Below are 27,927 nucleotides of genomic sequence, written 5' to 3'. Positions count from 1 at the left end.
AGGCCAAAGAGTTCAATCTTGGTCTCATCAGACCAGAGAATCCTGTTTCTCATGGTCTGAGAATCCTTAGGTGCCTTTTGGCAAACTCCAAGCAGACTGTCATGTGCCTTTACTAAGGAGTGGCTTCTGTCTGGCCATCTACCATAAATGCCTGATTGGTGGACTGCTGCAGAGATGGTTGTCCTTATGGAAGGTTCTCCCATCTTCACAGAGGATCTCTGGAGCTCTGTCAGAGTGACCATCGGATGCTTGGTCACCTCCCTGACCAAGGCCCTTCTACCTTTATTGCTTAGTTTGGCCAGACTGCCAGCTCTAGGAAGAGTCTTAGTGGTTCCAAACTTCTTCCATTTAAGAATGATGGAGGCCACTGTGTTCTTAGGGACCTTCAATGCTGCTGAAATGTTTTGGTATCCTTCCCCAGATCTGTGCCTCGACACAGTCCTGCCTTAGCTCCACAGACAATTCCTTCAACCTCAAAGCTTTGTTTTTGCTCTGACATGCACTGTCAAATATGGGACCTTATATAGACAGGCTTGTGCCTTTCCAAATCATGTCCAATCAATTTTATTTACCACAGGTGGACTCCAATCAAGTTGTAAAAACATCTCAAGAACGATCAATGGAAACAGGATGCACCTGAGCTCAATTTCGAGTCTCATTGTAAAGGGTCTGAATACATATGTAAATAAGGTATTTTTGTTTTTTATTTGTAATAAATATGCAGAAATTTCTCAACCTTTTTTTCGCTTTGTCATTATGGGCTATTGTGTGTAGATTTATGAGTAAAAAAAATATGTAATACATTTTATAATAAGGCTGTAATGTAACAAAATGTGGAAAAAGTAAAGGGGTCTTAATACTTTCCGAATGCACTGTACGTATAGATTACATTTAGATTACTGTTACAGTGCTATTTGGGTTGATAATTGGACCATTTCCGACATTTCTTTATTTCTTAGATTTATTTAAGTAAATGTTTTATTATGTGTGTACTTGTTTGACATTATACAGCATTGTGAGGAGCTAGTAACATAAGCAGATGTTGTAGCGGGTGCAGAGAAAAATGCTTAATTATGTACACTACCAATAAACTTTGATTTGGAGGACTGCGAGTGAGAGTAGTGCCAATATGGCCGACCAGTGGCTTCAAAGCCTGTCATTGGCCAATACATAGAGATGTCCCTGAGATAATTAACTCAATACCAGTAATTGAAAGTTAAAGGCTTAAAATACCCACACGTGTGTGAATCATTGCATTAATCAAGTGTGCAAAACCATGTGCAAAATGGTTTAAAAATGAGAAGCTCCTGTATAGTTAGAATTTCTATCCTTATTTTGTTTGTCTTTTTACTATGGTATTTACGGTATGCTTATAGCTGCACTCAAATGAAGCAGGAATGAGTTTTTAGCCGCACCAGATCGTCACTAGTTACCATAGCCACAAAGTCATAATTATGGCTAAACCTATTTTTGCAATTTATCTTTTTAAAATAACATTTTAAACCTAACCTTAACTCTAAATTCCAGTGCTCGACTTGGGCAGGAGCTCACTGGAGCGGAGTACCGACACCTCAAATTATCAACTGCTTGAGCGACTTTTCGTTTTATAGAATATTAGCTCAAAAGTATTGTGGAGTTCCTGCACCTAAATATAAACGGCACTGGCACCGAAAATGTGTACCGGCACCTATTTCAGTCCAAGTCTAGCACTGACTAACACACTGCTAACATTATGTCTAACCTAACCTTTCAAAAAAATTGCTAATTGTTTTCATGAATTTTTAGGATATAGCCTATTTTGACTTGTGGCTGCGGTAACTAGTGAAAACACATCCAATGCTAATGTAAACAGAAAAGTTGCAAATCTGACGATATTTTTGTAAATGAGCTCTAAAACACTTCTTGCAGTAGAAGAGCAGTCATAGGGACCTATATACAAACGACTTTATTTTTTGAACTCCAAGTTAAACTCAAGTGGACAGCACCATCAAACCAACCGCAACTAGGGCTCTGAACATGTAAAGTGAGTTTAATAGATTGTTTCACATTCATGGAATAACGAACAAACACCCTTGATAAATGCATGTCATTCCAACAACCCAGTATTCATTCCTTAAATGCAAAATGCAGCTTCTCGTTAATGATAAAAAACGCTAGAAATACAAAACAATGCTATTTGTAAAAGTAACACACTAGGCAGTGTTTGATCTGTTAAACTTGGTGTGAACAGAGATGAAGCATGGTGGTTTTGCTTATTACAGTAAAAATGGCAACATGTTAATTTACAATCAAATTAGGTCAACCACTTACTGTCTTTCTTGTGCATAACTTCTGCAGATGAATAAAGTCCACGACAGACTCAACGCTGTCCAGTAGGACCTCAACATTTTCAATAGTAGCCTACATTCAGTTTCCCGTGGGGTGGGTTATAAAGTCGCTCTCAGGAGTTCAGACTTAACTTTTTCTCAAATCTTCAAATGTACAGTAGCTTCGAACAGCCTATCATTCTTACGTAGCCTATCCATTGAAGCACTGATGTGTGGGCGCCAATTTTTGCCTCGAATCGGCAAGCGAGGATCAAGTTATCATCCCACTTCTAGAAATCCCGTTTTGGGGCAATTGGCTTTTTTCCAGTGGTGGAAAAAGTACTTGGGTAAAAGTAAAGATACCTCAATAGAAAATGACTCAAGTAAAAGTAACCCAGTAAAATTATACTTAAGTAAAAGTATCAAAAGTAAAAGTACAAGGATAAATTATTTCAAAATCCTTATTTTAAGCAAAGCAGACGGCCATATTTTCTAGGTTTTTTAAATTTACGGATAGCCAGGGGCACTCTAACTCTCAGACATGATTTACAAACGAAGCATGTGTTTAGTGAGTCCGCCAGATCAGAGGCAGTAGGGATGACCAGGCATGTTCTCTTGATAAGTGTGTGAATTAGACCATTATTTTCCTGTCCTGTTAAGCATTCAAAATGTAACTTTTGGGTGTCAGGAAAAAAGTACATTCTTTTATTTGGGAATGTAGTGAAGTAAAAGTAAAAAATTGTCAAAAATATAAGTAGTAAAGTACAGATACCACATAAAATGACTTAAGTAGTACTTTAAAGTATTTTACTTAAGTACTTTACACCACTGCTTTTTCTGCAGACCTCAATGCACATAGCCCTCTTTTTGCTTGCTTTATTCATCTGCCTCAATTCAGTTCTCTCATATTTCAGCATTACAGATTATTAGTGTCCTCCCACCCCCTCAAATGTCTCACGACAGAAAAGAGATGTTAGATCATGTTTATCAATTTATCGGCCTGCTTTCCTTCTCGTCTCCAACTGTGCCTCCTCGCCTCTTTGAAGTTCCAAAGCTTTTGTTCCTGCTTTTCAAAGCTTTTGTTCCTGCTGGTGCGAGTCAAAACTGCTCCTAGTAGCCTAGTTCATGCAGACTCAACAGTTCAGACAAGTCACTCATTGCCCTGGTCTCGGTGGCCTTAACACCAATAAAGTACAGCTAAACTCCTTTCCATCAGGTGAATGTCTAATCAAGAGTAAGATCTCCTGGCAGTTGGCATTACATTTTGTACGAATCAGTGTTCAGTTTACTTAGCAGCCTAATTAACCCAGGCATGATCTTTGATTAATCTGAAATAATAGAGCCAACTATGAATTTAATTTAACGTTGTTTGCATGCAATATTGCATGAAAAACCTCTTAACATGGGGATGTGTAATAAGGAATAGTGTTAGAATAAATAGCAGGTTCTTTCAAATTAACCTGTCAAATTCATAATCTGGGTTTCAATGCTTGTGGAGTGTTCACACTGCTCAGATAAACCTTTGGCCCCCTCAAGTGGCAAACTGTCAGCACTGACAACTGTAATAGAAATCGGTACACTCATCTCCCCTGAATGAGCACTTGCATACTTCCATACAGTCGATCGGAGTTTACACAATTCACAAGGGAAGCAGCCTGTCACACCCACTCTAGTCTCGCGTGTTCATCCTTCCAAATGTTGTCTCGTTGAAGAGTGTGAGAAGCCTGACTTCCGAGGCAACACACACTCAAATATCAATAGAGCTGGCAGAGTAGTCAACTAAAAATAAATGAAAGGAAACAGATCAAATTCTTCAAAAATTGTTGATTTGGAAAACCATAGGCAGCAGAAGTAAAACATATATATACAGAATGTATGTAGGGTACATAAAACACAATTTGTTTGGTTCTGTACACGACACAAATCTATTGTATGATCGGTGATCTCGGTCATACTGAATTTACAGTGCTGTGAATTATTTCATTTCAAGGACCATAATATGTTGGATTTGTCCAAAAGAGCAACTTTATAATCAAACGCATGATAACATTATGTGTAACATGTAAACATGTTATGGGAACACCATTCAACTGTAACATTCATCATTCACATTAAACCAATTTAAATTACAAATAAAAATAATAATAACTTAATTCAGTCAAATCAAGTACATCTCAGTATTCTTGGAGATAGGGACATTAAAAGGCCACTTTAAAATGTGCAGTTTTTTCACACAACATAATGCCACAGATGTTTCAAGTTGAGGGAGAATGCAACTGGCATGCTGACTGCAGGAATGTTCATTTCTCTACCATCAGTTGCCTCCAACATCATTTTAGAGAATGTGGCAGTAAGTCCAACTGGCCTCAACCGCAGACCACGTGTAACCACGCCAGCCCAGGACCTCCACGTCCGGCTCCTTCACATGTGGGATCTGAGGAGTATTACTGTCTGTGATAAAGCCCTTTTGTGGGGAAAAACTAATTCTGATTGGCTGGGCCTGGGCCTGGGTCCCCAGTGGCCTCTCTCAGGCCCACCCATGGCTGCACCACTGCGCATTCATTTGAAATCCACAGATTAGGGCATTATTTATTTATTTAAATAGACGGATTTCCTTATATGAACTGTATGCAGTAAAATAAAAGTAAGGCATATGATGTATCAGAAATTGGGGAATGGAATTATAGACGACCTAAAATATTGTCATATGATTATAAATAATTTATACAGGTTTTATACAAATGTATCAGATTTATTGGAAAGCTGTGAGTGCTATTATATGATACAATATCAGTTGTTGCATTTACAACTTGTCTAGATAGACTGAAGTGTTTGAATGGAATGTTGGCATATTGGCAGTCAATTTGAAACATTTATGGACTCATGCCTATAAAAACTAGTGGTGCACGAATTTTGGAGTCGACTCCCACTCCTTTGATTGGAATGAAAGGAGTCGACTCTTGCTCGAAACGAATGTGCGCACACATACACACCACCTCATTATTGCTGAGTCGTACTAGGAAGACCACATTAGCGTTCTAGAGGACTGACATGAGCATGATGCTGGCCATTTGGCTATAAAATATATATTTTGTTTGAATACAGGAGGTGATGTGTAGGAACTAGAATATTTCAGTGATATTTCTGCTGTGTGCAGGCTTGACAGATCTCATGGGATGATGCGGCGCACTCTATGCAGATAAGCCTATTCTTTGACACGTTATATCCCTATTCGTACGGGTATAACTAGAGACGTTGGTTTTGTAATTATTATCCAAGCATGTGCGTTATTCCAGAGGATGATTCACAAAGGATTCGTTGTTACAAACTGCCACCTGTAATTATTTTTCCCCCAACTGAATAGACTGTTACGACGGAAGCCTGGAGGTTTTTTATAGAAGGCGTGGAGATATTTCAACGTCATGTCTAGGCGATATTAGGTTACACTGATAACTCGTGTTTGACTGCCAAATGTATAGGTCTCCCTTCCACCTAATATTTAAGTAAATGAAGTGTGATCATAATCATTACTGTAGCGATCCATCCACGGTAGACGTCCTTCCTAATAAAAAATGCCCTACATCCTGCTGATTTGAGCTGCTAAACCATATTTGCACTTGGCTGTGTTTATGGACGAGAAAGTGAACTTGCCATTTTTAAAAAAGTTAAGCGGGGATGCTGCTTTGCGATCTATTGCCTAGGACAGGGCTCTCCAACCCTGTTTGTGGAGAGCTACCAACCTGTAGGTTTTCACTCCAATCCTAGTCGCATTCGATTATGGACAGCCCACATCTCACATTCGATTTAATAATTAGCTGGTTGATAAACTGAATCAAGTTAGGTACAACTGGAGTTGGAGCGAAACCCTACAGGAATGTATAGCTCTCCAGGAACAGGTTTGGAGAGGCCTGACCTAAGAAACCAACAGCCAGCCAGGGTTTAATTAAATAAGCTATGGGCAATACTTTTTATTGCACATTTAGGCCTAATTAAACTGATTTGACAGTTGACATGCATGTCAGAGCATAAACCAAGCCATGAGGTGGAAGGAATTTTCAGTAGAGCTCAGAGAAAGGATTGTGTCGAGGCACAGATCTGGGGAAGGGTACCAAAACATTTCAGCAGCATTGAAGGTCCCCAAGAACAGAGTGGCCTCCATCATTCTTAAAAATGGAAGAACTGAGCAATCGGGGGAGAAGGGCCTTGGTCAGGGAGGTGACCAAGAACCCGATGGTCACTGACAGAGTTCTACAGTTCCTCTGTGATGGGAGAACCTTCCAGAAAGATAACCGTCTCTGCAACACTCCACCAATCAAGCCTTTAAGGTAGTGTCCAGACGGAAGCCAATCCTCAGTAAAAGGCACATGACAGCCCGCTTGGAGTTTGCCAAAAGGCACCTAAAGACTCTCAGACCATGAGAAACAAGATGAAACCAAGATTCAACTCTGGCCTGAACTCCATGCGTTACATCTAGAGGAAACCTGGTACCATCCCTACGGAGAAGCATGGTGGTGGCAGCATCATGCTGTGGGGATGTTTTTCAGTGGCAGAGACTGGGAGACGAGTCAGGATCGAGGCAAAGATTAACAGAGCAAAGTACAGAGAGATCCTTGATGAAAACCTGCTCCAGAGCGCTCAGACTGGGGGTGAAGGTTTACCTTCCAACAGGACAACGACCCTAAGCACACAGCCAAGACAACGGAGGAGTGACTTCGAGACAAGTCTCTGAATGTTCTTGAGTGGCACAGCCAGAGCCCGGACTTGTACCCATTCAAACATCTCTGGAGAGACCTGAAAATAGCTGTGCAGTGACGCTCCCCATCCAACCTGACAGAGCTTGAGAGGATCTGCAGAGAAGAATGGGAGAAACTGCCCAAATTGGTGTGCCAAGCCTGTAGCGTCATACCCAAGAAGACTTGAGGCTGTAATCAGTGCCAAATGTGCTTCAACAAAGTACTGAGTAAAAGGTCTGAATACTTAAGTAAATGTCAAATTTCAGGTTATGTAAAAGTCAAGGGGTCTGAATACTTTCCGAATGCACTGTAGCCTATGCGCATGGTACTGACTGTCTCCCTCACCTGCTCCTCTTTTTCTCTGCTATGAAAAACGCTAGTGTGTTTGGTCTTCAGTCTGTTGAGTGTAGAATAGCTCAGCCTACTCATTGATTGCCCCTATTTTAGTGAAATTGCATGAGGCATTGCACTCCTATAAATTGTGAAATACAGCATTGTGATATCTATAGCCAACCTCTTGACATTCCCGATGCATGGTTCTGACTGTTTGCCTGGTGGCCTACATGCCTACCTATGCCTATCTGTATCCCTCCAATCTCTCTCCCCCGTTCTCTTTCTTTGTTGTGAAATATGTAAGTTTGTTCTTGTGATACAATTATATTTAAGAGGTGTGCTCTGTATGTCAGATATCTGAATGAACACTGCAATTATCTACCTATTCAATGTCTTTTACTAGTCAAAAAAACTAGCTAGGACCCACCCAGGTTGTCTTGCATCTATGTGTTTAGGCAACATCACCTCCGCAACGCTGACCCTGTGCTTAGTCCCCTCATGTACTTCCTGTTCCCCCATGACTGCATTGCCACCCACGACTCCAACACCATCAAGTTTGCTGACGACACGACGGTGATAGGCCTGCTCACCGGTGATGACTCAGCTTACAGGGAGAAGGTCAGTGACCTGGCAGTGTGGTGCTAGAACAACAACCTCTCCCTCAACGTAAGACCAAGGAACTGACCGTGGACTACAGGAAGGGAGGGGGGGTCGAGCAAACCCCCATCCACATCGACGGGGCCACAGTGGAGCAGGTCGAGAGGTTCAAGTTCCTTGGTGTCCATATCACTAAACACTTAAAATGGTCCAAACACACGTGCAGTCGTGAAGGCGGAGCGGCAACGCCTCTTCCGCCTCAGGAGGTTGAAAACCTTTGGCCCTCAAGTCCTCAAAAGGTTGTACAGCTGCACTATTGAGAGCATTTCAACTGGCTGCATCACTGCCTGGTATGGCAATAGCACTGTCCTCGTTCGCATGGCGCTACAGAGGGTGGTATGGACAGTCCACATCTGGCAAACTGATGTTTTGCAACAAACATTGTTGCGCTCATGTACCAGTCATTTACTTGCTAAATGTAGTTATACACGTGCAGCGTTTAACGAATCATCAAGTCGAAAATGTCAAGTTTCCTACTAGCATGTAAAATGAGCCGAACGACAGCGTCATTGCATTTTGGTATACCAGAAGTACATTAATTTCCAATAGAACACTGCATTTGCCTTACAGCATTGTGTTGCAGAGGCAGTGCGTTCTGTGTGGTGCATAAACTTATGCATCAAATTGTATGCTTAGACTTGACACAAATAGTATCAAAAGGGGAATGTTTCAACTTTTGTTGTACACGCATCCAGTAAAAAAAATATTGATGCAGTGATGCTGTCGGTCTCAGAGGCGTAACGCCTCAATCACACTTAGACCATCATTGCTCAAAATGCTAAGCAGCATCATCTAGATATGATTGCAAAAAACGTTCAACATTCACCTTCTGCTATTATTTCGGTCATGCTGTCTACGCATGCAATTTGATTTATACTGTACGTTCGATAACTCCAACATATGCACCACATAGAACGCACTGCAACGCAATGCTGCAAGGCAAACAGAGTTCCATTGGAAATTAATGTACTGTACTTCTGGTGTAGCAAAACGTAATGACGCTGTCAGTGTGATAGAGGCATAATGGTGATACAATGTATACTTGCAGCAACTTCATATGGATACAAATGTTTACAATTAACTCAGAGGAAACAGAAAGGTATTCCAAGAATAAGGTCTGAACAGCTATTAAATATTGATGTATACAATTTAATAAAAAGTTTCACAAAATAATTCCCATGGTCAGTAATTTAAGTAACTTAACTACTGTATGTTAACAAAAATTATAAACTGGGTGGTTCGAGCCCTGAATGCTGACTGGCCGACAGCCGTGGTATATCAGACCGTATACCACGGGTATGACAAAACATTTATTTTTACTGCTCTAATTACGTTGGTAACCAGTTTATAATAGCAATAAGGCACTTTGGAGGTTTGTAGTATATGGATAATATACAACGGCTAAGGGCTGTATCCAGGCACTCCGCATTGCATTAGAACAGCCCTTAGTGATGGAATATTGGTCATATACCGCACCCATTGGGCCTTATTCCTGAACTTTAGGCTGTACATTCTACACAATGTTCTCGATGCTGCTTCACTGTTTGGGGCAATAGAGTTCCTGAACTCTTGTCAATCCAAGCTGCTCCTCTTCCAAGGCCTGTTGAATCTGAACCGTCTGGCGACTGACCAATGATGACAGCTCCAATAACTCTGAAAAACCCCTGTGAAGAAGTAAATCCTATGGTCACCAAAACAAACCCACTACATGTTCATTCATTTATTGTAAATCATATCTTTGAAATACATAAGTGTCTTCAAGTGATTGGTCTTGAGCGGTTTAAAACACGTACCCTTATACGTGAGTGCAAATACACCAGGCAAAGAGCAAGCTGATCATTCATGATGGTTTCAAAAGACTTAAACAAAATATGATATGTCTTAAGTCACTGTAATCTATGTTTTTACCCTGAGAGCTGCTTGCTGATGTCCTGTGCAGCAGTTTTCATCCCTCTCAGGCACTCAGCAGATTTCTCATTGCCATGGTGAGCTCCCTGTGTGCACTGCAGCAACACTTCCTCACTCTCCTTCAGGCTAGCAGTGGCTTTATCTGAATGGGTAGGAACCACGGTTTTTGTATACAAACACATTCATTGAGGGGGAGGGGGGATCCTATGCATAATAAGTAAATCCAGCTAACGCCAAGGTTCTCTTCACTTTCCAGTAATGTGGCAAATTGAACGGAATAATACCAACCCAGAAATGTCATTCTATCCCCGTCAATGTAGAAGTTCTTCACTGGCAGCTCATGTCGTGTGGTGTCAACTGCGGTGGCAAAAGACTTGTATTCCTGTGTGAACTGCTTGGCGGCATCAGCCACAGGAGTTAGTGCTGTGATCTGAAAATATAAAATGTCTGATTATTCCAAATCAAATCATAGATCAGATTATTTTACAACAAGCAATTTGTATTTTTAGAATTCATATCAACAACCATACCATAATGATAACACAAAAAAAAAACACAGGATAACAAATTGTTTTTACATCAAAGTTTGTTTAGGCTGTATTTGGAGAGAAATGACTTCTGACCTGTAAATCGAGCAGGTCGTCCAGCTGCTTGTTCTTCTCCAGGAGGAGGTACTGGCGCTTCTTCTCATGGACTTCTTTCCGTAGCAGCTCCTCTTCCTCCATCACGGCTATAATACGCCCCTCTGCCTCCGCCTTCAATTTCTGGCTATTATTCTCCATCTGAATTCGCCGAACCATCAGAGTAGTTAAAGAGGGAAAAAAAGGTTAACCTTAGGGGGTGAAATACCAATAAAACATGTGATTAAGAAATATACCAAATATAATAGTTACCTTGGCTGTGAGGTAAGCCAACAAGAAGGTCTGCATCTCTAGGAGTCTCTTTTCGTGTTCATCGTTTCTTTCAGGTTCTACTGCTGCATTTGGTAACACTGTCTTGTCTGTAATATAGGTGAGACATAGCATCTTAACTGTTGATTCCCAAATGTTGGTTTGTTATCAACATGATCTGAATAAAAGGACAGTTTACCTTTAATGGCAGAGACATCAAAGTCAGGGCGAAGACAGTGACCATCTAAGATTGTGGATTGCAGAATACTTCTTCCTAATTGTGAAGGCTCAAGGACACTGGACATCATTGCTGGAGAATAAAAAGTGTTAAGTAGTTAGTACGCATATAATCTCAGGGCTCTCTACACTAAACTCCACATGGCCAAAGACATTGGAAAAATAAACAGGTTGGCCAAAGTAGAGTTCAGCCAAACATCTCACTAATCACTGGAAGCACTTACGAGTAGGATTGCGAAGTGACTGAGGAGCCATGGAACGCCTTGCAGGAGACCCCACCCGTGGTTTAACACTAACCGGTTTAGGTGAGGCAGGCCTTGGTGGCACAAGGGTGGACTCATTGGTGAGTGAATTGTTCTGTGGAAAGGTACAGGGGTGAAATTTGTTAATTCATTTTGAGAGAACTAACTAACTATTAAATTGAATACAGAGATCAGCAATTGACATGAACTCATAACACTACCTTGGTTAGAGGTGCCTTTTCAACAGGTTGTAGATATCGAGACTTCACTATTGTACCACCAGCTGAAAAAAGGATAATGTTATTTGTAACATTGATAATTGTAAAACAAGGTTTCATGTGTCATTTAAATTGTTCTTTCTAACTTACATTTTGTTTTATTTCCATTCCCACTGCTGTTGCCTTTGGCTTTGCTGGGGTTTCCAGTTCCACTGTTGTTGCTCTTGCTGTTTTCAATCACAGCTTTGGAACTGAAAATAACATAAAAACGTACACACGTAGCCTAAGGGTAAAGGCAGCTGCTAAAAGTTGATTATGAGACTCACAAGATAATGACAGGACATAGCTACGTATCCGTGTTTGTACAGATTTTATAGTAACGTGTCAACACAGCTAGCAGCTGATCACACCATCACATACAGTTACATCAGTAAAATTGCATAAATTTTGATTCATATTTTGTAAACATACAATTATATTAGCTTTCTACATTGACGAAGAACATGTTCAGCTACCTTTTTGAATCTCCAATGGTAAGTTTCTGACTTTTAGGAACCGATGACACTCTTCTTGACGCCATTTTACTTTCAAGTGAACCGCGTGTACAACAACGTTAATGTTCGGCTTGAAACAAAACCTAGGATGAGGTTCTAGCCTGTGTTACTTGTTCAACAAATCCAATATTGTTTGTTGAAATAAAAAATGCAAAATTTACTTATGAACTCGTTTAGAATTATGTACAATAAATATGGACCACTATTAACGTTACTTTTATGCTACATTTTCTAACAACCTCGCGGGTTCTAGTTGTACCATCGGACAGAATTGAAGGATGCACATAAACAGGAAGCACATTTTCTTGTCTTCAAAATAGTTGAATCATGATGAACAAAGCCAAAACGCTACGCGCTACTGTTTTACACCTCGCTTATTAACCAAACTGCACAGCGACATTTTCAAAAACATTGACATGGTAAGTTTGTTGATTGCAATACATTTGTTTGAGACAACATGCAGTTTGTATATGAAAGCTAGTTTGCTGGCTAACGTTAATTTGCCTCGTGTGGGTTAACTGAACAACATAGGCGACACCGGACAAGAAGCTAGTTATAATTAAGCACAAAGGCCCGAGGAGGTGTGGTATATGGCCAATATACCACGGCAAAGGGCTGTTCTTTCCACGACGCAACGAGGAGTGCCTGGACACAGGCCTTAGCCGTGGTATATTGGCCATATATTACAAACCCCCGAGGTGCCTTATTGCTATTATAAACTGGTTGTGTAACCTTTTATTTAATTTGTTAAGTCAGTTTAAGAACGAATTCTTTTTTTTACAATGATGGTCTACACCAATGTAATTAGAGCAGTAAAAAGACAAGTATAAAGTTAGCTAGGTAGTAAACATAGCTAGCTAAAAATGTTGTCAGGTTCTTCAAAACATTTTGTAACCATGTCAGTGTAACACCACCTCCCCAAAATAGTTCGCTATTAGCAAGTTAACTGAGACAAACTACTGTTACCAGCTAATAAAATAAACTATTACTGTAGTTATTTTTTTTGCTAATGTTGTTCACCACTCACAGGTCTTTTTTTTGTTTTTGTCTTCCCATTCTCTCCATCCTAGGTACCCACAGATTTTCAAGCATTGGTCCATCGATTTTATGCCGTTCAAGCTGAAAGGGTTGAAGCGTACAGGCTTTTTGACGAGTAAGTAGGCCTGCATTATTTTCAGTTGATGCATAGATGCACTTCCTGCCTTTCTGTTCACTTAAAGTAGGTAAAGATGGACTAACATGTTTATTTCTCTCCAGAGGCCATGAAGCATACTTGAGGACAGGGCCCCACTATGACTTTGACCACTACAGGCAGCTGGTACATGAGATAACGCAGGCTTTCTGTGGCCTCTCAAAGGAGGTGCTAGAGATAAAGGAGCGGCTGCACCAAGACTTCGATCGTCCAGATCTCTCCGAACACATTGACAAGCTGCAGAAAAAAGAAAAGCAGAAGCTTGAACTGGTAACGACTCTCTTACCTAGTACACTGACCTGAGATATGCTTTAAGGAAACTCCTGACCTGTAAAACGACTAACTGAAATTGAACTTATCGTAACCAACACCGTAACCAAATTTTAGCCTGTACCAGTCAGTTTGTGCTATCCTGCCATCTTCTTGTCACTCATTGTCATGCCAAACATTGCTTGACTATGAGCAATGGAGTTGGCAAGATCTGGGACCAGGCCCCCAGTGTGCACTTGCTCGCTCTTCCCAAATTGAAGGATTGTATCGGTGTAAACATGGGCAAAATTAATTGTGTAGCATATTTTTTACACCAGGTTTAGTGGGAATGAATCTAAATGCTGCCTCTGTTGCTGTAACAGTGCTCAGTTGACTGATGTTGGCGCTTAGGGATTACATATGGATATCAAGCATTGAGTTTTATATAGCTTATGAGTTTTCAGTTGAACATGCATATTTTTGCAGTGCAGTGTTCTGCAATTCAAGTCCTGGAAATCTACTGGATGTGCTTGCTTTTATTCTAGACCATCAATATCACACCTGATTCAAATCATGATCTTCACACTCTAGGCCATGATTAGCAGAATCCGGTGTGTTACTGAAGAGCTGGAACAAATACCTGCACGCCCAGTAGCTCTCTAGAACCTGTTTTGAGGTTTCTGCAATACTGCATCACCTCCAAGGTTCATCATCAGACTTCCATCAATCAGCCACAAGGGGTCAGATTTCTCCTCTGAGAATGTTACCCATCCGGTATTTCCTGCTTCATCAGTGTTCATTGTTCAGCAATTGAATATAACAATAATGAATTTACCTCGTCATCAATAGAGAGAAGCAATTGTGCAACAATTGACACATAGTAGACATATTTTAATGATCATGCTTTGTAATGCACAATTGTAATGTGAAGCTCAATCTGTCAGTAAAAATGGGAATTTAACAAGATTTAAATCATGTCTTACATTTTCCATACTATCAATTTTCATAACGTCAGAAGTCTGGCATTGACTTTCCTTCTTCTGGATCTAGGCTAGTGGCAAGGCCCCCACATTTTTGTGATAGCCCTACCCCACATCCCAAATGTCTCCCATTTAATTAAATGGATTGTTGTATTTTACTGCAAAAGTGGTTAATTTGATAGATATTGTGAAACACCCCCCTAAACTCAGTGCAGAATAATGCCTGGCTGGGGGGGGGGCTGTATAAGCAAGCGTATGTAACCCAATATTGCAAGAGCTGATATTGCTCAAATGTAATACAAGTAGGCATTTGTCTGTCCTACATGAACAATCTTAATGCATCTTGGGAATATACACCTGTAAACACAAAGATACAATGTCAACTATAAGTATTTATGATGAATGTAAGCTTTGCTTTTTGGTAGCTGATTAGTGAAATTTGCTCTCATTCAGTGCTGTATGGTCCTGCCTGACAAGAATACATACAGGTACACATGGATTTTGATGTGGCTATTGTAATCTGCTCTAAGGAAAACAAGTGGGCTCAGAAATCAGAATTAGATTTTTGGGGGTCCAAGGTTCCTTGGATTCTGTTACTTTAGCCCCTACTCTTGTGATTAAGTCACAGATTGTCTTTGGGGCCACGATGGATTTGACCTTAATTCCAATATGCCGTCAAATCCAATATGGCTGCCATAGTACCATTTTTATGGAGGTTAAATAACTTGTTGTGTCATGGTCCCCAGGATGTTTACATCTCAAGAATGTCCTTTGGAATATACCAGGGACTAGACAAAACCTCCAGGGGACCATGACACAGCGTACGAACCACTTTAGCAGGCGACCATTTCATGACGTTTCGGGGACGTCCTTATGACTCGTTGTTTGCAGGGACGTTCCCTTGGGAACATCATGCAACGTCCTAATGACTAGTTATGTTGAAGTCCTGAGAACGTCCTTAAAAGGTCCTTCGTTACGTCCTGGAAGCTTACAGGGACACTAGGCAAAGGTCAACCAGAGAATGTTCCCTTGGGACCATCATGCAACGTCCCATTGTGGTCATTGAACTTCTCATGGATAACATGCTATCAGAACCAAATAAAACCCTTTTTATAAAGTGCCCTAATGGACATAAAAATACCTTTTTTTTAATATAAAGATTATACTGCACCAAACCGGGACGTGTACTGAACACCCTCTTATGTTCCTGAGGTTAATGTTATGTTTAAATGTTTCTAGAGTGGGATAAACGTTGAGCTGAATCCATTGAAATTCAAGATGAGCTATGCATATTCACGAGGTCGACGAACTTGAAATACCTTCACTATAAAATGCAGGAGGTTGAAGACAACCAAGCTCATCTTTATATCAGAGTTGTGCTTGTTGTTCACGCGTATCTGGTTAGACTGGTCCCACCTGATTTCGCCTTGTCCTGCCTGCCATCTTTCAGGATATGTATTTCCATTGTTAGTGGTCACTCTACCATCTTGTCAATATAATGGATCATCTTTGACCATTCCACCAAAGACCGTGATGCCAGGGCCTCCTGGGTGGGGCAGTGGTTAAGGGCGCTGTACTGCAGCGCCAGCTGTGCCATCAGAGTCCCTGGGTTCGCGCCCAGGCTCTGTTGTAACCGGCCGCGACCGGGAGGTCCGTGGGGCGACGCACAATTGGCCTAGCGTCGTCCGGGTTAGGGAGGGATTGGCCGGTAGGGATCTCCCTGTCTCATCGCGCACCAGCGACTCCTGTGCCGGGCGCAGTGCGCGCTAGCCAAGGTTGCCAGGTGCACGGTGTAGCCTCCGACACATTGGTGCGGCTGGCTTCCGGGTTGGATGCGCGCTGTGTTAAGAAGCAGTACTGGTTGGGTTGTGTATCGGAGGACGCATGACATTCAGCCTTCGTCTCTCCCGAGCCCGTACGTGAGTTGTAGCAATGAGACAAGATAGTAGCTACTACGACAATTGGATACCACGAAAAAGGGGTAAAAAAAAAAGACCGTGATGCCCCTCTGACAGTCATGGGGGCGACGCTGGGAAAACATTTTATGTCCGCGCTACAGACAGCTATGTCGGTCTGCTAATACCGGACTACTTTTGTCAAGAAAAAAAAAAATGTCTCCTTGTCCAAGAGATTTACACTGATATCAAAATGTCGCTCCAGGGTATGGCTACCTGAACCAGCCCTTATTTTTAAGTGTTTCTAAAATCCCCTATGGGAAAAATGAATGGTGGAAAAACGATTGGAACCATTTCTTTGTTTGATGCTAGGTTTTATTAGTATTATAATGTGGTACTCTCTATAGGGAACTTTGTATTTGTAGTCAACTTAGTTCCCAAGTTATCGGTGTTCAGACAGAGTGAGACGGATAAACATTGACTATACAGTTGAAGTTGGAAGTTTACATACACCTTAGCCAAATACATTTAAACTCAGTTTTTCACAATTCCTGACATTTTAATCCTAGTAAAAATACTTTATTTTATATGATACTTTATATGATACTTTGATGTCAGAATAATAGTAGAGAATTATTTATTTAAGCTTTTATTTATTTCATCACATTCCCAGTGGGTCAGTTTACATGCACTCAATTAGTATTTGGTAGCATTGCTTTTAAATTGTATAACTTGGATCAAACATTTTGGGTAGCCTTCCACAAGCTTCCCACAATAAGTTGGGTGAATTTTGGCCCATTCCTCCTGACAGAGCTGATGTAACTGAGTCAGGTTTGTAGGCCTCCTTCCTGGCACACGCTTTTTCAGTTCTGCCCACAAATGTTCTATAGGATTGAGGTCAGGGCTTTGTGATGGCCACTCCAATACCTTGACTTTGTTGTCCTTAAGCCATTTTCCCACAACTTTGGAAGTGTACATGGGGTCATTGTCCATTTGAAAGACCCATTTGCGACCATGCTTCAACTTTCTGACTGATGTCTTGAGATGTTGCTTCAATATATCCACATAATTTTCTTTCCCCATGATGCCATCTATTTTGTGAAGTGCACCAGTCCCTCCTGCAGCAAAGCACCCCCCACAACATGATGCTGCCACCCCCGTGCTTCACGTTTGGGATGGCGTTATTCGGCTTGCAAGCCTTCCCCTTTTTCCTCCAAACATAACGATGGTCATTATGGCCAAACAGTTCTATTTTTGTTTCATCAGACCAGAGGACATTTCTCCAAAAAGTACGATCTTTGTCCCCATGTGCAGTTGCAAATCGTAGTCTGGCTTTTTTTATGGTGGTTTTGGAGCAGTGGCTTCTTCCTTGCTGAGCCGCCTTTCAGGTTATGTCGATATGGGTCTCGTTTTACCCTGGAAATAAATCATTTTGTACCGGTTTCCTCCAGCATCTTCACAAGGTCCTTTGCTCCTGTTCTGGGATTGATTTGCACTTTTCGCATCAAAGTATGTTCATCTCTTGGAGACAGAACGCGTCTCCTTCCTGAGCGGTATGACGGCTGTGTGGTCCCATGGTGTTTATACTTGCGTACTATTGTTTGTACAGATGAACCGGGTACCTTCAGGAGTTTGGAAATTGCTCCCAAGGATGAACCAGACTTGTGGAGGTCTACAATTATTTTTCTGAGGTCTTGGCTGATATCTTTTGATTTTTCCCATGAGTTATAGCAAAGAGGCACTGAGTTTGAAGGTAGGCCTTGAAATACATCCACAGATTCAAATTATGTCAATTAGCCTATCAGAAGTTTCTAAAGCCATGACATCGTTTTCTGGAATTTTCCAAGCCGTTTAAAGGCACAGTCAACTTGGTGTCTGTAAACTTCTGACCCACTGGAATTGTGATACAGTGAAATAATCTGTCTGTAAGCAATTGTTGGGAAAATTACTTGTCATGCACAAAGTAGATGTCCTAACCAACTTGCCAAAACTATAGTTTGTCAACAAGAAATTTGTTGAGTGGTTGAAAAACTAGTTTTAATTACCCCAATCTAAGTGTATGTAAACTTCTGACTCCAACTGTATGTTTATCAGAGATCTTCTGTGTATAAAGTGATGCGGAACAGCAAAAAATCTAACGCACTTAGCTGATCCACGAGTGGTCTGAGTCAGTTGGTAAATAACAAGCGTTTTCAGTGCAACTTTACTAATGATGGTTTTGGGAAACAACTCAGCGATTTAACAATGTGCCTACAAAGGTTCTAATGATAAACTTAGCCTTAAGATGCTTTTGGGAAACCGGACCCTGGATGATCTAATTTTTTCCCCACCTTTATTTAACCAGGTAGGATAGTTGAGAGCAAGTTCTCATTTGCAACTGCTACCTGGCCAAGATAAAGCAAAGCAGTTTGACACATACAACAACTGAGTTACACGTGGAATAAACAAACATATAGTAGAAAAAGTATATTCTGTATGTGCAAATAAGGGAGGTAAGGCAATAAATTGGCCATGGTGGCAAAGTAATTACAATATAGCTATTAAACAAGAATGCAAAATATGCAAAAGATGAATGTGCAAGTAGAGATACTGGGGTGCAAAGCAGCAAAATAAATACAGTATGAGGATGAGGTAGTTGGATGGGCTATTTACAGGTGCAGTGATATGTGAGCTGCTCTGACAGCTGATGCTTAAAGTTAGTGAGGGAGATATGAGTCTCCAGCTTCAGTGATTTTTGCAGTTCATTCCAGTCATTGGCAGCAGAGAACTGGAAGGAAAGGCGGCCAAAGGAAGAATTGGCTTTGGGGGTGACCAGTGGGATATAACTGCTGGAGCGCGTGCTACAGGTGGGTGCTGCTATGGTGACCAATGAGCTGAGATAAGGCGGGGCTTTAACTAGCAGAAACTTGTAAATGACCTGGAGCCAGTAGGGTATGAAGTGAGTGCCAGCCAATGAGAGTGTACAGGTCGCAGTGGTGGGTAGTGTATGGGGCTTTGGTGACAAAGCGGATGGCACTGTGATAGACTGCATCCAATTTGTTGAGCAGAATGCTGGAGGCTATTTTGTAAATGACATTGTCGAGGATCGGTAGGATGGTCAGTTTTACGAGGGTATATTTGGCAGCATGGCTGAAAGATGCTTTGTTGCGAAATAGGAAGCAGATTCTAGATTACATTTTGAATTGGAGATTCTTAATGTGATTCTGGAAGGAGAGTTTAGTCTCACCAGACACCTAGAATATGTGGACAACTACAAATACCTAAGTCCGAATCGTCCAGAGTAGTGATGCTGGACGTGCGGGCAACAATCGGTTGAAGAGCATGCATTTAGTTTTACTTGCATTTATTAGCAGTTGGAGGCCACGGAAGGAGAGTTGTATGGCATTGAAGCTCGTCTGGAGGTTAGTTAACACAGTGTCCAAGAAGGGGCCAGAAGTATACAGAATGGTGTCGTCTGTGTAGAGGTGGATCAGAGAATCACCAGCAGCAAGAGCAACATCATAGAGAGTCGGTCTGAGAATTGAATACTGTGGCGCCCTTATAGAGACTGCCAGAGGTCCGGACAACAGGCCCTCTGATTTGACACACTGAACTCTATCAGAGAAGTAGTTGGTGAACCAGGCGAGGCAATCATTTGAGAAACCAAGGTTGTTGAGTTTCCCAATAAGAATGTGGTGATTGACAGAGTCGAAAGCCTTGGCCAGGTCGATGAATACGGCAGTATTGTCTCTTATCGATGGCAGTTATATTGTTTAGGACTTTGAGCATGGCTGAGGTGCACCCATGACCAGCTCTGAAACCAGATTGCATAGCGGAGAAGGTACGGTTGGATTCTAAATGGTCGGTAAACTGTTTGTTGACTTTGCTTTCAAAGACCTTAGAAAAGCAGGGTAGAAAAGATGTAGGTCTGTAGCAATTTGGGTCTAGAGTGTCTCCCCCTTTGAAGAGGGGGATGACCGCGGTAGCTTTCCAATCTTTTGGAATCTCAGACAATACGAAAGAGGTTGAACAGGCTAGTTATAGGGGTTGCAACAATTTTGGCAGAGCATTTTAGAAAGATGGAACAGATTGTCTAGCCCTGCTGATTTGTAGGGGTCCAGATTTTGCAGCTATCTGGATTTGGATAAAGGAGAAATGGGGAGGCTTGGGCGAGTTGCCATGGGGGGAGGAGGGCTGTTGATCGGGGTAGGGGTAGCCAGGTGGAAAGCATGGCCAGCTGTAGAAAATGCTTATTGAAATCCTCAATTATACTGGATTTATCGGTGGTGACAGTGTTTCCTAGCCTCAGTGCAGTTGGCAGCTGGGAGGAGGTGCTCTTATTTTCCATGGACTTTACAGTGTCCCAGAGTTTGCTACAGGATGCAAATTTCTGCTTGAAAAGGTAGCCTTAGCTTTCCTAACTGCCTGTGTATATTGGTTCCAAACTTCCCTGAAAAGTTGCATATCACGGGGGCTATTCGATGCTAATCTAGAACGCCACAGGATGTTTTTGTGCTGGTCAAGGGCAGTCTGGTCTGGAGAGAACCAAGGACTATATCTGTTCCTGGTTCCTCATTTTTTGAATGGGGCATGCTTATTTAAGATGGTGAGGAAGGCACTTTTAAAGAATAACCAGGCATCCTCTGCTGAAGGGATGAGGTCAGTATCCTTCCAGGATACCCGGGCCAGGTCGATTCGAAAGTCCTGCTCGCTGAAGTGCTTCAGGGAGCGTTTGACAGTGATGAGGGATGGTCGTTTGACCGCAGACCCATTACGGATGCAGGCAGAGATCGCTGAGATCTTGGTTGAAAACAGCAGGGGTGTGTTTGGAGGGCAAGTTGGTTAGGATGATATCTATGAGGGTGCCCGTGTTTATGGATTTGAGTTTGTAGCTGGTAGGTTCATTGATCATTTGTGTGAGATTGAGGGCATCAAGCTTAGATTGTAGGATGGCCGGGGTGTTAAGCATGTCCCAGTTTAGGTCACCTATCAGCACGAGCTCTGAAGATGGATGGGGGGGGCAATCAATTCACATATGGTGTTCAGGGCACAGCTGGGGGCAGAGGGTGGTCTATAGCAAGCGGCAACGGTGAGAGACTTGTTTCTGGAAAGATGGATCGTTTTTTAAATGTTTTATATATACACGTCAGTCAGTTAAGAACACATTCTTATTTTCGATGACTGCCTAGGAACGGTGGGTTAACTGCCTCGTTCAGGGGCAGAATGACAGATTTTCACCTTTGTCCGCTCGGGAGATCCAATCTTGCAACCTTAGTTACTAGTCCAACGCAATAACGACCTGCCTCTCTCTCGTTGCACTCCACAAGGAGACTGTTACGCGAATGCAGTAAGCCAAGGTAAGTTGCTAGCTAGCATCAAACTTATCTTATAAAAAACAATCAATCATAACCACTAGTTAACTACACATGGTTGATAATATCTAGTAATATCTAGCGTGTCCTGCGTTGCATATAATCTGACTGAGCATACAAGTATCTAAGTATCTGACTGAGCGGTGGTAGGCAGAAGCAGGCGTGTAAACATTCATTCAAACAGCACTCGTTCTGCCAGCAGCTCTTTGTTGTGCGTCAAGCATTGCGCTGTTTATGACTTCAAGCCTATCAACTCCCGAGATGAGGCTGGTGTAACTGAAGTGAAATGGCTAGCTATTTAGCGCGCGCTAATAGCGTTTCAAACGTCACTCGCTCTGAGGCTTCTAGTAGTTGTTCCCCTTGCTCTGCATGGGTAACGCTGCTTCGATGGTGGCTGTTGTCGTTGTGTTGCGGTTCGAGCCCAGGGAGGAACGAGAAGAGGGACGGAAGCTGTACTGTTACACTGGCAATACTAAAGTGCCTTTAAGAACATCCAATAGTCAACGGTTAAAGAAATACAAATGGTATAGAGGGAAATAGTCCTATAATTCCTATAACTACAACCTAAAACTTCTTACCTGTGAATATTGAAGACTCATGTTAAAAAGAACCACCAGCTTTCATATGTTCTCATGTTCTGAGCAAGGAACTGAAATGTTAGCTTTCTTACATAGCACATATTGCACTTTTACTTTCTTCTCCAACACTTTGTTTTTGCATTATTTAAACCAAATTTAACATGTTTCATTATTTATTTATTTTTATTTATTGATTTTATTGATGTATTATGTTAAGTTAAAATAAGTGTTCATTCAGTATTGTTGTAATTGTCATTATTATAAATCAAATTAAAATCGGCCGATATTTGTATTTATTTTTAAATCGGCCGTTTAAAAAAAAAAAAGATTTTTAAATCGGTATCAGCTTTTTTGGTCCTCCATTTATCGGTATTGGTGTTGAAAAATCATAATTGGTTGACCTCTAGTACAGGCCTGGATAGTAAGACAGCCTGCAGTAGACTGCAACACCGCACCCTTTGGCAGTTCTATCTTGTCGGAAAAAATGTTATAGTTAGGGATGTAAACTTCAGGGTTTTTGGTGTTATTCCTAAGCCAGGATTCAGAAACGGCTAGCACATTCGGGTTGGCAGAGTGTGCTAAGGCATTGAATAAAACAAACTTAGGGAGGAGGCTTCTAATATTAACATGCATGAAACCAAGGCTTTTACGGTTACAGAAGTCAACAAATTAGAGCACCTGGAGAGTAGGAGTGGAGCTAGGCACTGCAGATTGACCTCTACATCACCAGAGGAACAGAAGGATAAGGGTACGGCTAAAGGCTATCAGAACTGGTCGTCTAGTACGTTTGTAACAGAGAGTAAAAGAATAGAATAGAATAGATTCAAGGCAAAATGTACAGACAAAGGTATGGTAGGATGTGAGTACATTGGAGGTAAATCTAGGCATTGAGTAATGATGAGAGATTGTCTCTTGAGACCAGGTGATGTCACCGCATATGTGGGAGGTGGAACTAAATGGTTGGTAAGGCATATTGAGCAGGGCTCGAGGCTCTACAGTGATATAAGACCATCACTAACCAGGACAGTAATGGACAACGCATATTGATATTAGGGAGAGGCATGCGTAGCCGGGTGATCATAGGGGCTGGAGACACGGCGATTCAGACAGCTAGCAGAAGGGCCTTAGGGAGGTCTCAACGAAGGAAAGTCTGTTTTAGACTCCACGTGCGGTGACGTTGATAGACCAGTCGTGATGAATTAGTAGGGTTCCGAGTGGTCCAAGTCCAATTGGCCCAAGAAACTGGCCGATGGATATATTCAGCTAACAGTCCAATATGCTCTAGACAGCTAGCGGGCTGCGGATAGCAGATGGGCATTCAGGCGACGTTGCAATGTAGGGGCCAGTTGAGTACCCCCTCGAGCAGATTACGTCGTAGTCAAGTCGTGAAGGATCGGCGGGGTTCCGTGCCCTGTACCGGCAGTAGAAGGGGTCCGGGTATTGTAGCCCAGGAGGGGCTGATGGGCCTCTTCAGCTCTAGGCTAATTGGTGCTTGCTTTGTGACAGACGTTAGTGTCACTGGAATTTCATAATTCCAATATGTTTTCATTAATTAAATCACTGTATTTTATAAGAATTAAGATGCCTATTTGCATAAAATATACAGAGACCAGTCTTAGATAATAGTATTTATTCTCTGAGCTCGCTGCCATGTAACCACGAACAACAGTTTATATACAAAATATGACGTCATAGGTTATAAAACATCCTTCCTCCTATCGACCAGGACCAGAGAAGTTCAAACGTTTATTCCAACCCACTAGCTCGCTCACTCCAGACACACACTTACCTAGATTAACTTCTGGAATCTTCACCTTCATCCATCACTATTTAGAAGACAGTTCCAGATAATGGAAAAGGCAGAGAGTGTTTTCCTGGGTTATCTAAACATCCCAGAGCTAAGTTGAGTCGGTTCAACCATAGGTTAACGACCCTTTTTGCTAACTTAAAAACCCACAATTCCAGTCCTCTCCAACCTGGCTGGAATGGTATTTATTTTATTTAATTACCCCGTTTCATGCTCCACAATCCCTTCCTTATGAATTAATATTGTTAATCAGATTTAAAAGAGTAAGTTTCATTAGTTATAGTTCTATTTAAAATGTAGATGTTGTTTAGTCATTATTCATAAAATTCCTAACAGTTAACCAGGAGTAGCAACTCGGATTGCAGCTAGCTAGCTGCGATGATCCAGGTGAAAAGGTTCAGAGCTTGCAGTAGGAACCTGGGAAATGGAGAGAAAATAGGTCTGGTATGCTCTGGTTTGAGTCGCGTTGTACGAACTGGCGAGAGCTTTCCGGGCTAAAGGTCAGTTGATGACCGCTAGCAGTGGTGGCCTGCCTCTGTTGGAGGATTCCAGTTCTGAGGTAAATAAAAATACTTTAGAAAAAAACAGATCCACACCACATTGGGTGAGGAGGGTTGCAGGAGGGTATTTAAGTTGATTTTTCATGCCTAATTAGCCTGTGGGTGAGTTTTATTTTATGTGGTATGTGGCAAAAAGTCCTGCAGTTCTGTCCTACATAGTCCTTTGGAAGTCGGTTTGGATGATAATTTGGCTGATATTAACCGAGTAGTTGGCTGTGATTGCGGTCTGAGGCAGGCCCAGGAGATGATGAGAGTAACTGAACCGGTGAGGCGGCCTCGGGTTAATTAGAGGTTACTTTTGTAGGTCATAGACTGACTAAGAAGCATTATGTGGGATGTAGCACACCTCCATATACATTTGAAGATGATCCCTGGACTGTAGAGGGATTGCAGAGGAGGTGGAGCTTGTTAAGCAAAGTGCACAAAGGGTACGAAGTCAATCCCCAGCTACTGTAAACGATGACATACAGCATTTGTTTATATTTGACCATTCTAAGGGGCCTCTTGTTTGCCATAGATGGCATATATCCTTAAACAGATGTTGGGATTACTGCAAAGTTTCCCAGACAATGTATGAGTCAGCTTAACCTGAACAGTTTCAGAGTGCACCTGTACATCCTAATGTGGATCACGAATGCAGTGAGCCAGCGTAAGGTCATGTTTGATTCAGGCAGCCGTATTGGATTATCAATGAATCAAAGCTCACTTCTAAATGATAAGGAGGTGACTTAATTAAGAGCCCAATCCTGGAGGGGCAATTTACCAAACAGCAGGGGCACGTTTTAGAGTTCGAGTCCAGGGTTGGATTTTCTTCCCTTTCGTTGGAGGTCCCAGTTGTCTCATTGATCCTCAGAGGCTTGTAACTTGGAATATTTGGTGTTGCCATGCCGAGCTGTCTGCAGCCTTTAAAAAAAAAAATATCCAGACAAAGATTTGAGTAATTATGGAAGGCATATTGAATTCCCAACTAAGTTGAATTGCACCAAAATAGTCTTCAGTACAGGTCATAAGAACAGTACACATCTGAAATATGTCTAAATTAAAATATCTCTATATACAAGTGATTTTTAACCACCATTTAATGGAATTTTGGCCGCCATATTGGATTTTGGACATCATATTGGAAAAGGAGGCTCATCTAGGGGTGTCCCTAATGTAACTGCAAGAGTAGGGGCTGAACAAATAAAAATACAGTTTTCAGTGTCTGAGCCCACTTGTCTTATTTGGAGCTGATTAGATTACAATAGCCACAACATCAAAACACTTGTAACTGTGTTTGTGTCAGGCAGAACCATACAGCACTGAATAAGAGCAGATTTTATTTGGAAAGCTGTCCTTTTAATCAGCTACTAAAAAAAGAAGGCTTACATACATCATAAATATATATATTTATTTACATATATATTTCCGCCTATTGTATCTGTGTTTACAGGTCTAAGATGCATTATGCTATCCTTATGTTTGTGGGTATATGAAGGACCGATAACCGACTACTTCTGTTCCAAATTTGAGCAATATCAGAGCTTGCAATATTGCGTTACATGCGCTTATGTGACCCCCCCCCCACTCCAGCCAGGCATTATTCTGCAGTTTTTAATAAGTTTAAGTTACAATATCTATCAAATTAACCACTTTTGCAGAAATATATTTTTACACAACCATCCAATTCATAAATTGGAGACATAAGAGATGTGAAAAAATATGGTTGCGTTTTGTTCTACATGGGGGAGGGGTTTCTCAAAAACTAAACCCCTTTTTGAGGATTGGTCTCTAGTCTGGTCCAGGCTGCTGTTAACATTTGATTGCTCCAGCTCCACGTCTGATAAATGGTTTACACATGTCTCATTGTCCACAGACGGCTAAGCTGCAGCTGGCAAAGCAGAAGGCTCAGGATCACCCAGAAGACGAGGGCTGTCAGGAGAAGATCCAGGAGGTCAAGCAGGAGTAAGAGCAGATTTCACTCTTCCTTTCAGGGCTTTGTCTCCCCATTAACCAACTCATTCCCTCTATGTGCTGACTCAAACTGCTGAGTGTTGAAGCTGCAGGGGCAGCTCAGTGTCTTGTTAAGTTGCTCCATTGCCGTGTGCAATCACTGATGTCATTTCTCATTAGACCAACCTGCTGTTTGCATGCAGACTACTCAGAGAATGCATGCAGGGTTCTCCAACCCTGTTCCTGGAGAGCTACCCTCCTGTAGGTATTCGCTCCAACCCCAGTTCGGTTTTCGCTCCAAACCTGGTTCAACTTATCAACCAGCTAGTTATTAGAATCAGGTGTGCTAGATTAGGGTTGGAGTGAACCTACATGACGGTAGCTCTCCAGGGACAAGGTTGGAGAGCCCTGCTCTAATGCCTCCATCTGTCTTCCCTGCTGCAGCATCATAAAGAATAAGGAGGCCCTGAGTGACATCCTGCAGGACTTTAAATACGACTCTGAGGAGTCTGTGTGATGGCGACTCCCAGGAGGTTGCCGCCCAGACAGGGATTGATGGACTCCTCTGCTGCAACTTCCCCCTTTTTATTCATTTGCCTAAGTTATTGATCCTTCCTTGGCTCCACCTGACTGCGGCAGTGTCTGCCCAGGGTCATTCTGTACCCTGCTTATCTCTGCATGTGCGCCTGTTTGATAATTTGCTCTTTTAATTAAAAAAAACATTCCAAGGCAAATGTTATTCCTTTATTGTTTTATAGACAAACTATTTGACAGTTATATTTATCATTGATAACTGAACATAACTTAATGAGGGAAATTATTAATTAGAATTTCTTAAATATTCATATACAAAAATATAAGCAATATAAAAATGTCCTCATCTGCACAGTCACTCAGACACAGTATATACACTTAAACATTTATGCCACTTATTTCAACAAAAGGAATCCAGAGTAGTACAAACCCAAAGAACCAGAACACTTCCATATGACTAACAAACTGCAGAAATATCTGAAGTTCAATTGCTATGACTGTATACACCAGCCAATCTACAAAATGGTGTATGAGCATACCAACCAAGTTTTTGTAATTAAAAGACCTATGCAATTACATTCATTAATGCATACACTACATTACCAAAAGTATGTGGACACCTTGTCAAATATCTCATTCAAAAATCATGTAAATTAATATGGAGTTGGTCCCCCTCCTCTGCTGCTATAACAGCCTCCACTCTTCTGGGAAGGCTTGCCACTAAATGTTGGAACATTGCTGCGGGGACTTGGTTCAATTCAGCTGTGAGGA

General features: G+C 41.7%; 3 protein-coding genes across 5 annotated transcripts in view; 1 reads left to right on the top strand and 2 right to left on the bottom strand.

Moving 5' to 3' along the window:
- LOC110522753 (C3 and PZP-like alpha-2-macroglobulin domain-containing protein 8) overlaps nt 1-2,839 on the bottom strand; it is a 65,010-nt gene extending 62,171 nt beyond the window's left edge. Inside the window, exon 1 of the mRNA XM_036969132.1 lies at nt 2,311-2,839. Coding sequence (XP_036825027.1) covers nt 2,311-2,387 — 77 coding nt within the window. The 5' untranslated portion in view covers nt 2,388-2,839. The remainder of the gene's footprint in view (nt 1-2,310) is intronic.
- A 6,318-nt stretch (nt 2,840-9,157) lies between these two features.
- On the bottom strand, nt 9,158-13,342 carry haus8 (HAUS augmin like complex subunit 8). Of its 3 annotated transcripts, none has more exons than XM_036969131.1 (10): nt 13,106-13,342; nt 11,675-11,775; nt 11,528-11,589; nt 11,289-11,421; nt 11,027-11,137; nt 10,831-10,937; nt 10,561-10,719; nt 10,226-10,388; nt 9,938-10,079; nt 9,158-9,693 (listed from the first exon to the last, which is right to left on the bottom strand). In XM_036969131.1, the coding sequence occupies exons 1-10, from the start codon at nt 13,168-13,170 to the stop codon at nt 9,567-9,569; spliced, it is 1,170 nt and encodes a 389-aa protein (XP_036825026.1). In that variant the 5' UTR covers nt 13,171-13,342; the 3' UTR covers nt 9,158-9,566. The 3 variants fall into 3 exon arrangements, with proteins under 3 accessions (XP_036825026.1, XP_036825025.1, XP_021454673.1); XM_036969130.1 differs by lacking the exon at nt 13,106-13,342 and adding an exon at nt 12,040-12,288; XM_021598998.2 differs by lacking the exon at nt 13,106-13,342 and adding an exon at nt 12,040-12,288 and having other exon boundaries at nt 10,226-10,367.
- On the top strand, nt 12,332-27,356 carry rex1bd (required for excision 1-B domain containing). The gene is made up of 5 exons (XM_021599000.2): nt 12,332-12,497; nt 13,149-13,231; nt 13,336-13,540; nt 26,546-26,634; nt 27,067-27,356. The coding sequence occupies exons 1-5, from the start codon at nt 12,495-12,497 to the stop codon at nt 27,137-27,139; spliced, it is 453 nt and encodes a 150-aa protein (XP_021454675.1). The 5' UTR covers nt 12,332-12,494; the 3' UTR covers nt 27,140-27,356.
- Nucleotides 27,357-27,927: the final 571 nt, after the last annotated feature.

The sequence above is a fragment of the Oncorhynchus mykiss genome, chromosome 30, assembly GCF_013265735.2.
Source record: "Oncorhynchus mykiss isolate Arlee chromosome 30, USDA_OmykA_1.1, whole genome shotgun sequence".
Lineage (NCBI taxonomy): Eukaryota > Metazoa > Chordata > Actinopteri > Salmoniformes > Salmonidae > Oncorhynchus > Oncorhynchus mykiss.
The sequence above is the reverse complement of the archived record's forward strand: the minus strand, read 5'-3'. Positions and strand labels throughout refer to the sequence as shown.

Bases quoted from the DNA above. Each gene is read 5' to 3' on its own strand.
- haus8 (XM_036969131.1), bottom strand. From the start codon at position 13,170: ATGCTTGAAAATCTGTGGGTACCTAGGATGGAGAGAATGGGAAGACAA. The intron at 11,776-13,105 runs GTGAGTGGTGAA...TGTTATTTTCAG, and splicing joins CAAAAACAAAAAAAAGACCT to TTCCAAAGCTGTGATTGAAA. The intron at 10,389-10,560 runs GTCAGAAGTCAT...GATTTGGAATAA, and splicing joins ACGACCTGCTCGATTTACAG to TCAGACATTTTATATTTTCA.
- rex1bd (XM_021599000.2), top strand. The intron at 13,232-13,335 runs GTAAGTAGGCCT...ATTTCTCTCCAG, and splicing joins GCGTACAGGCTTTTTGACGA to AGGCCATGAAGCATACTTGA. The intron at 26,635-27,066 runs GTAAGAGCAGAT...TCCCTGCTGCAG, and splicing joins ATCCAGGAGGTCAAGCAGGA to CATCATAAAGAATAAGGAGG.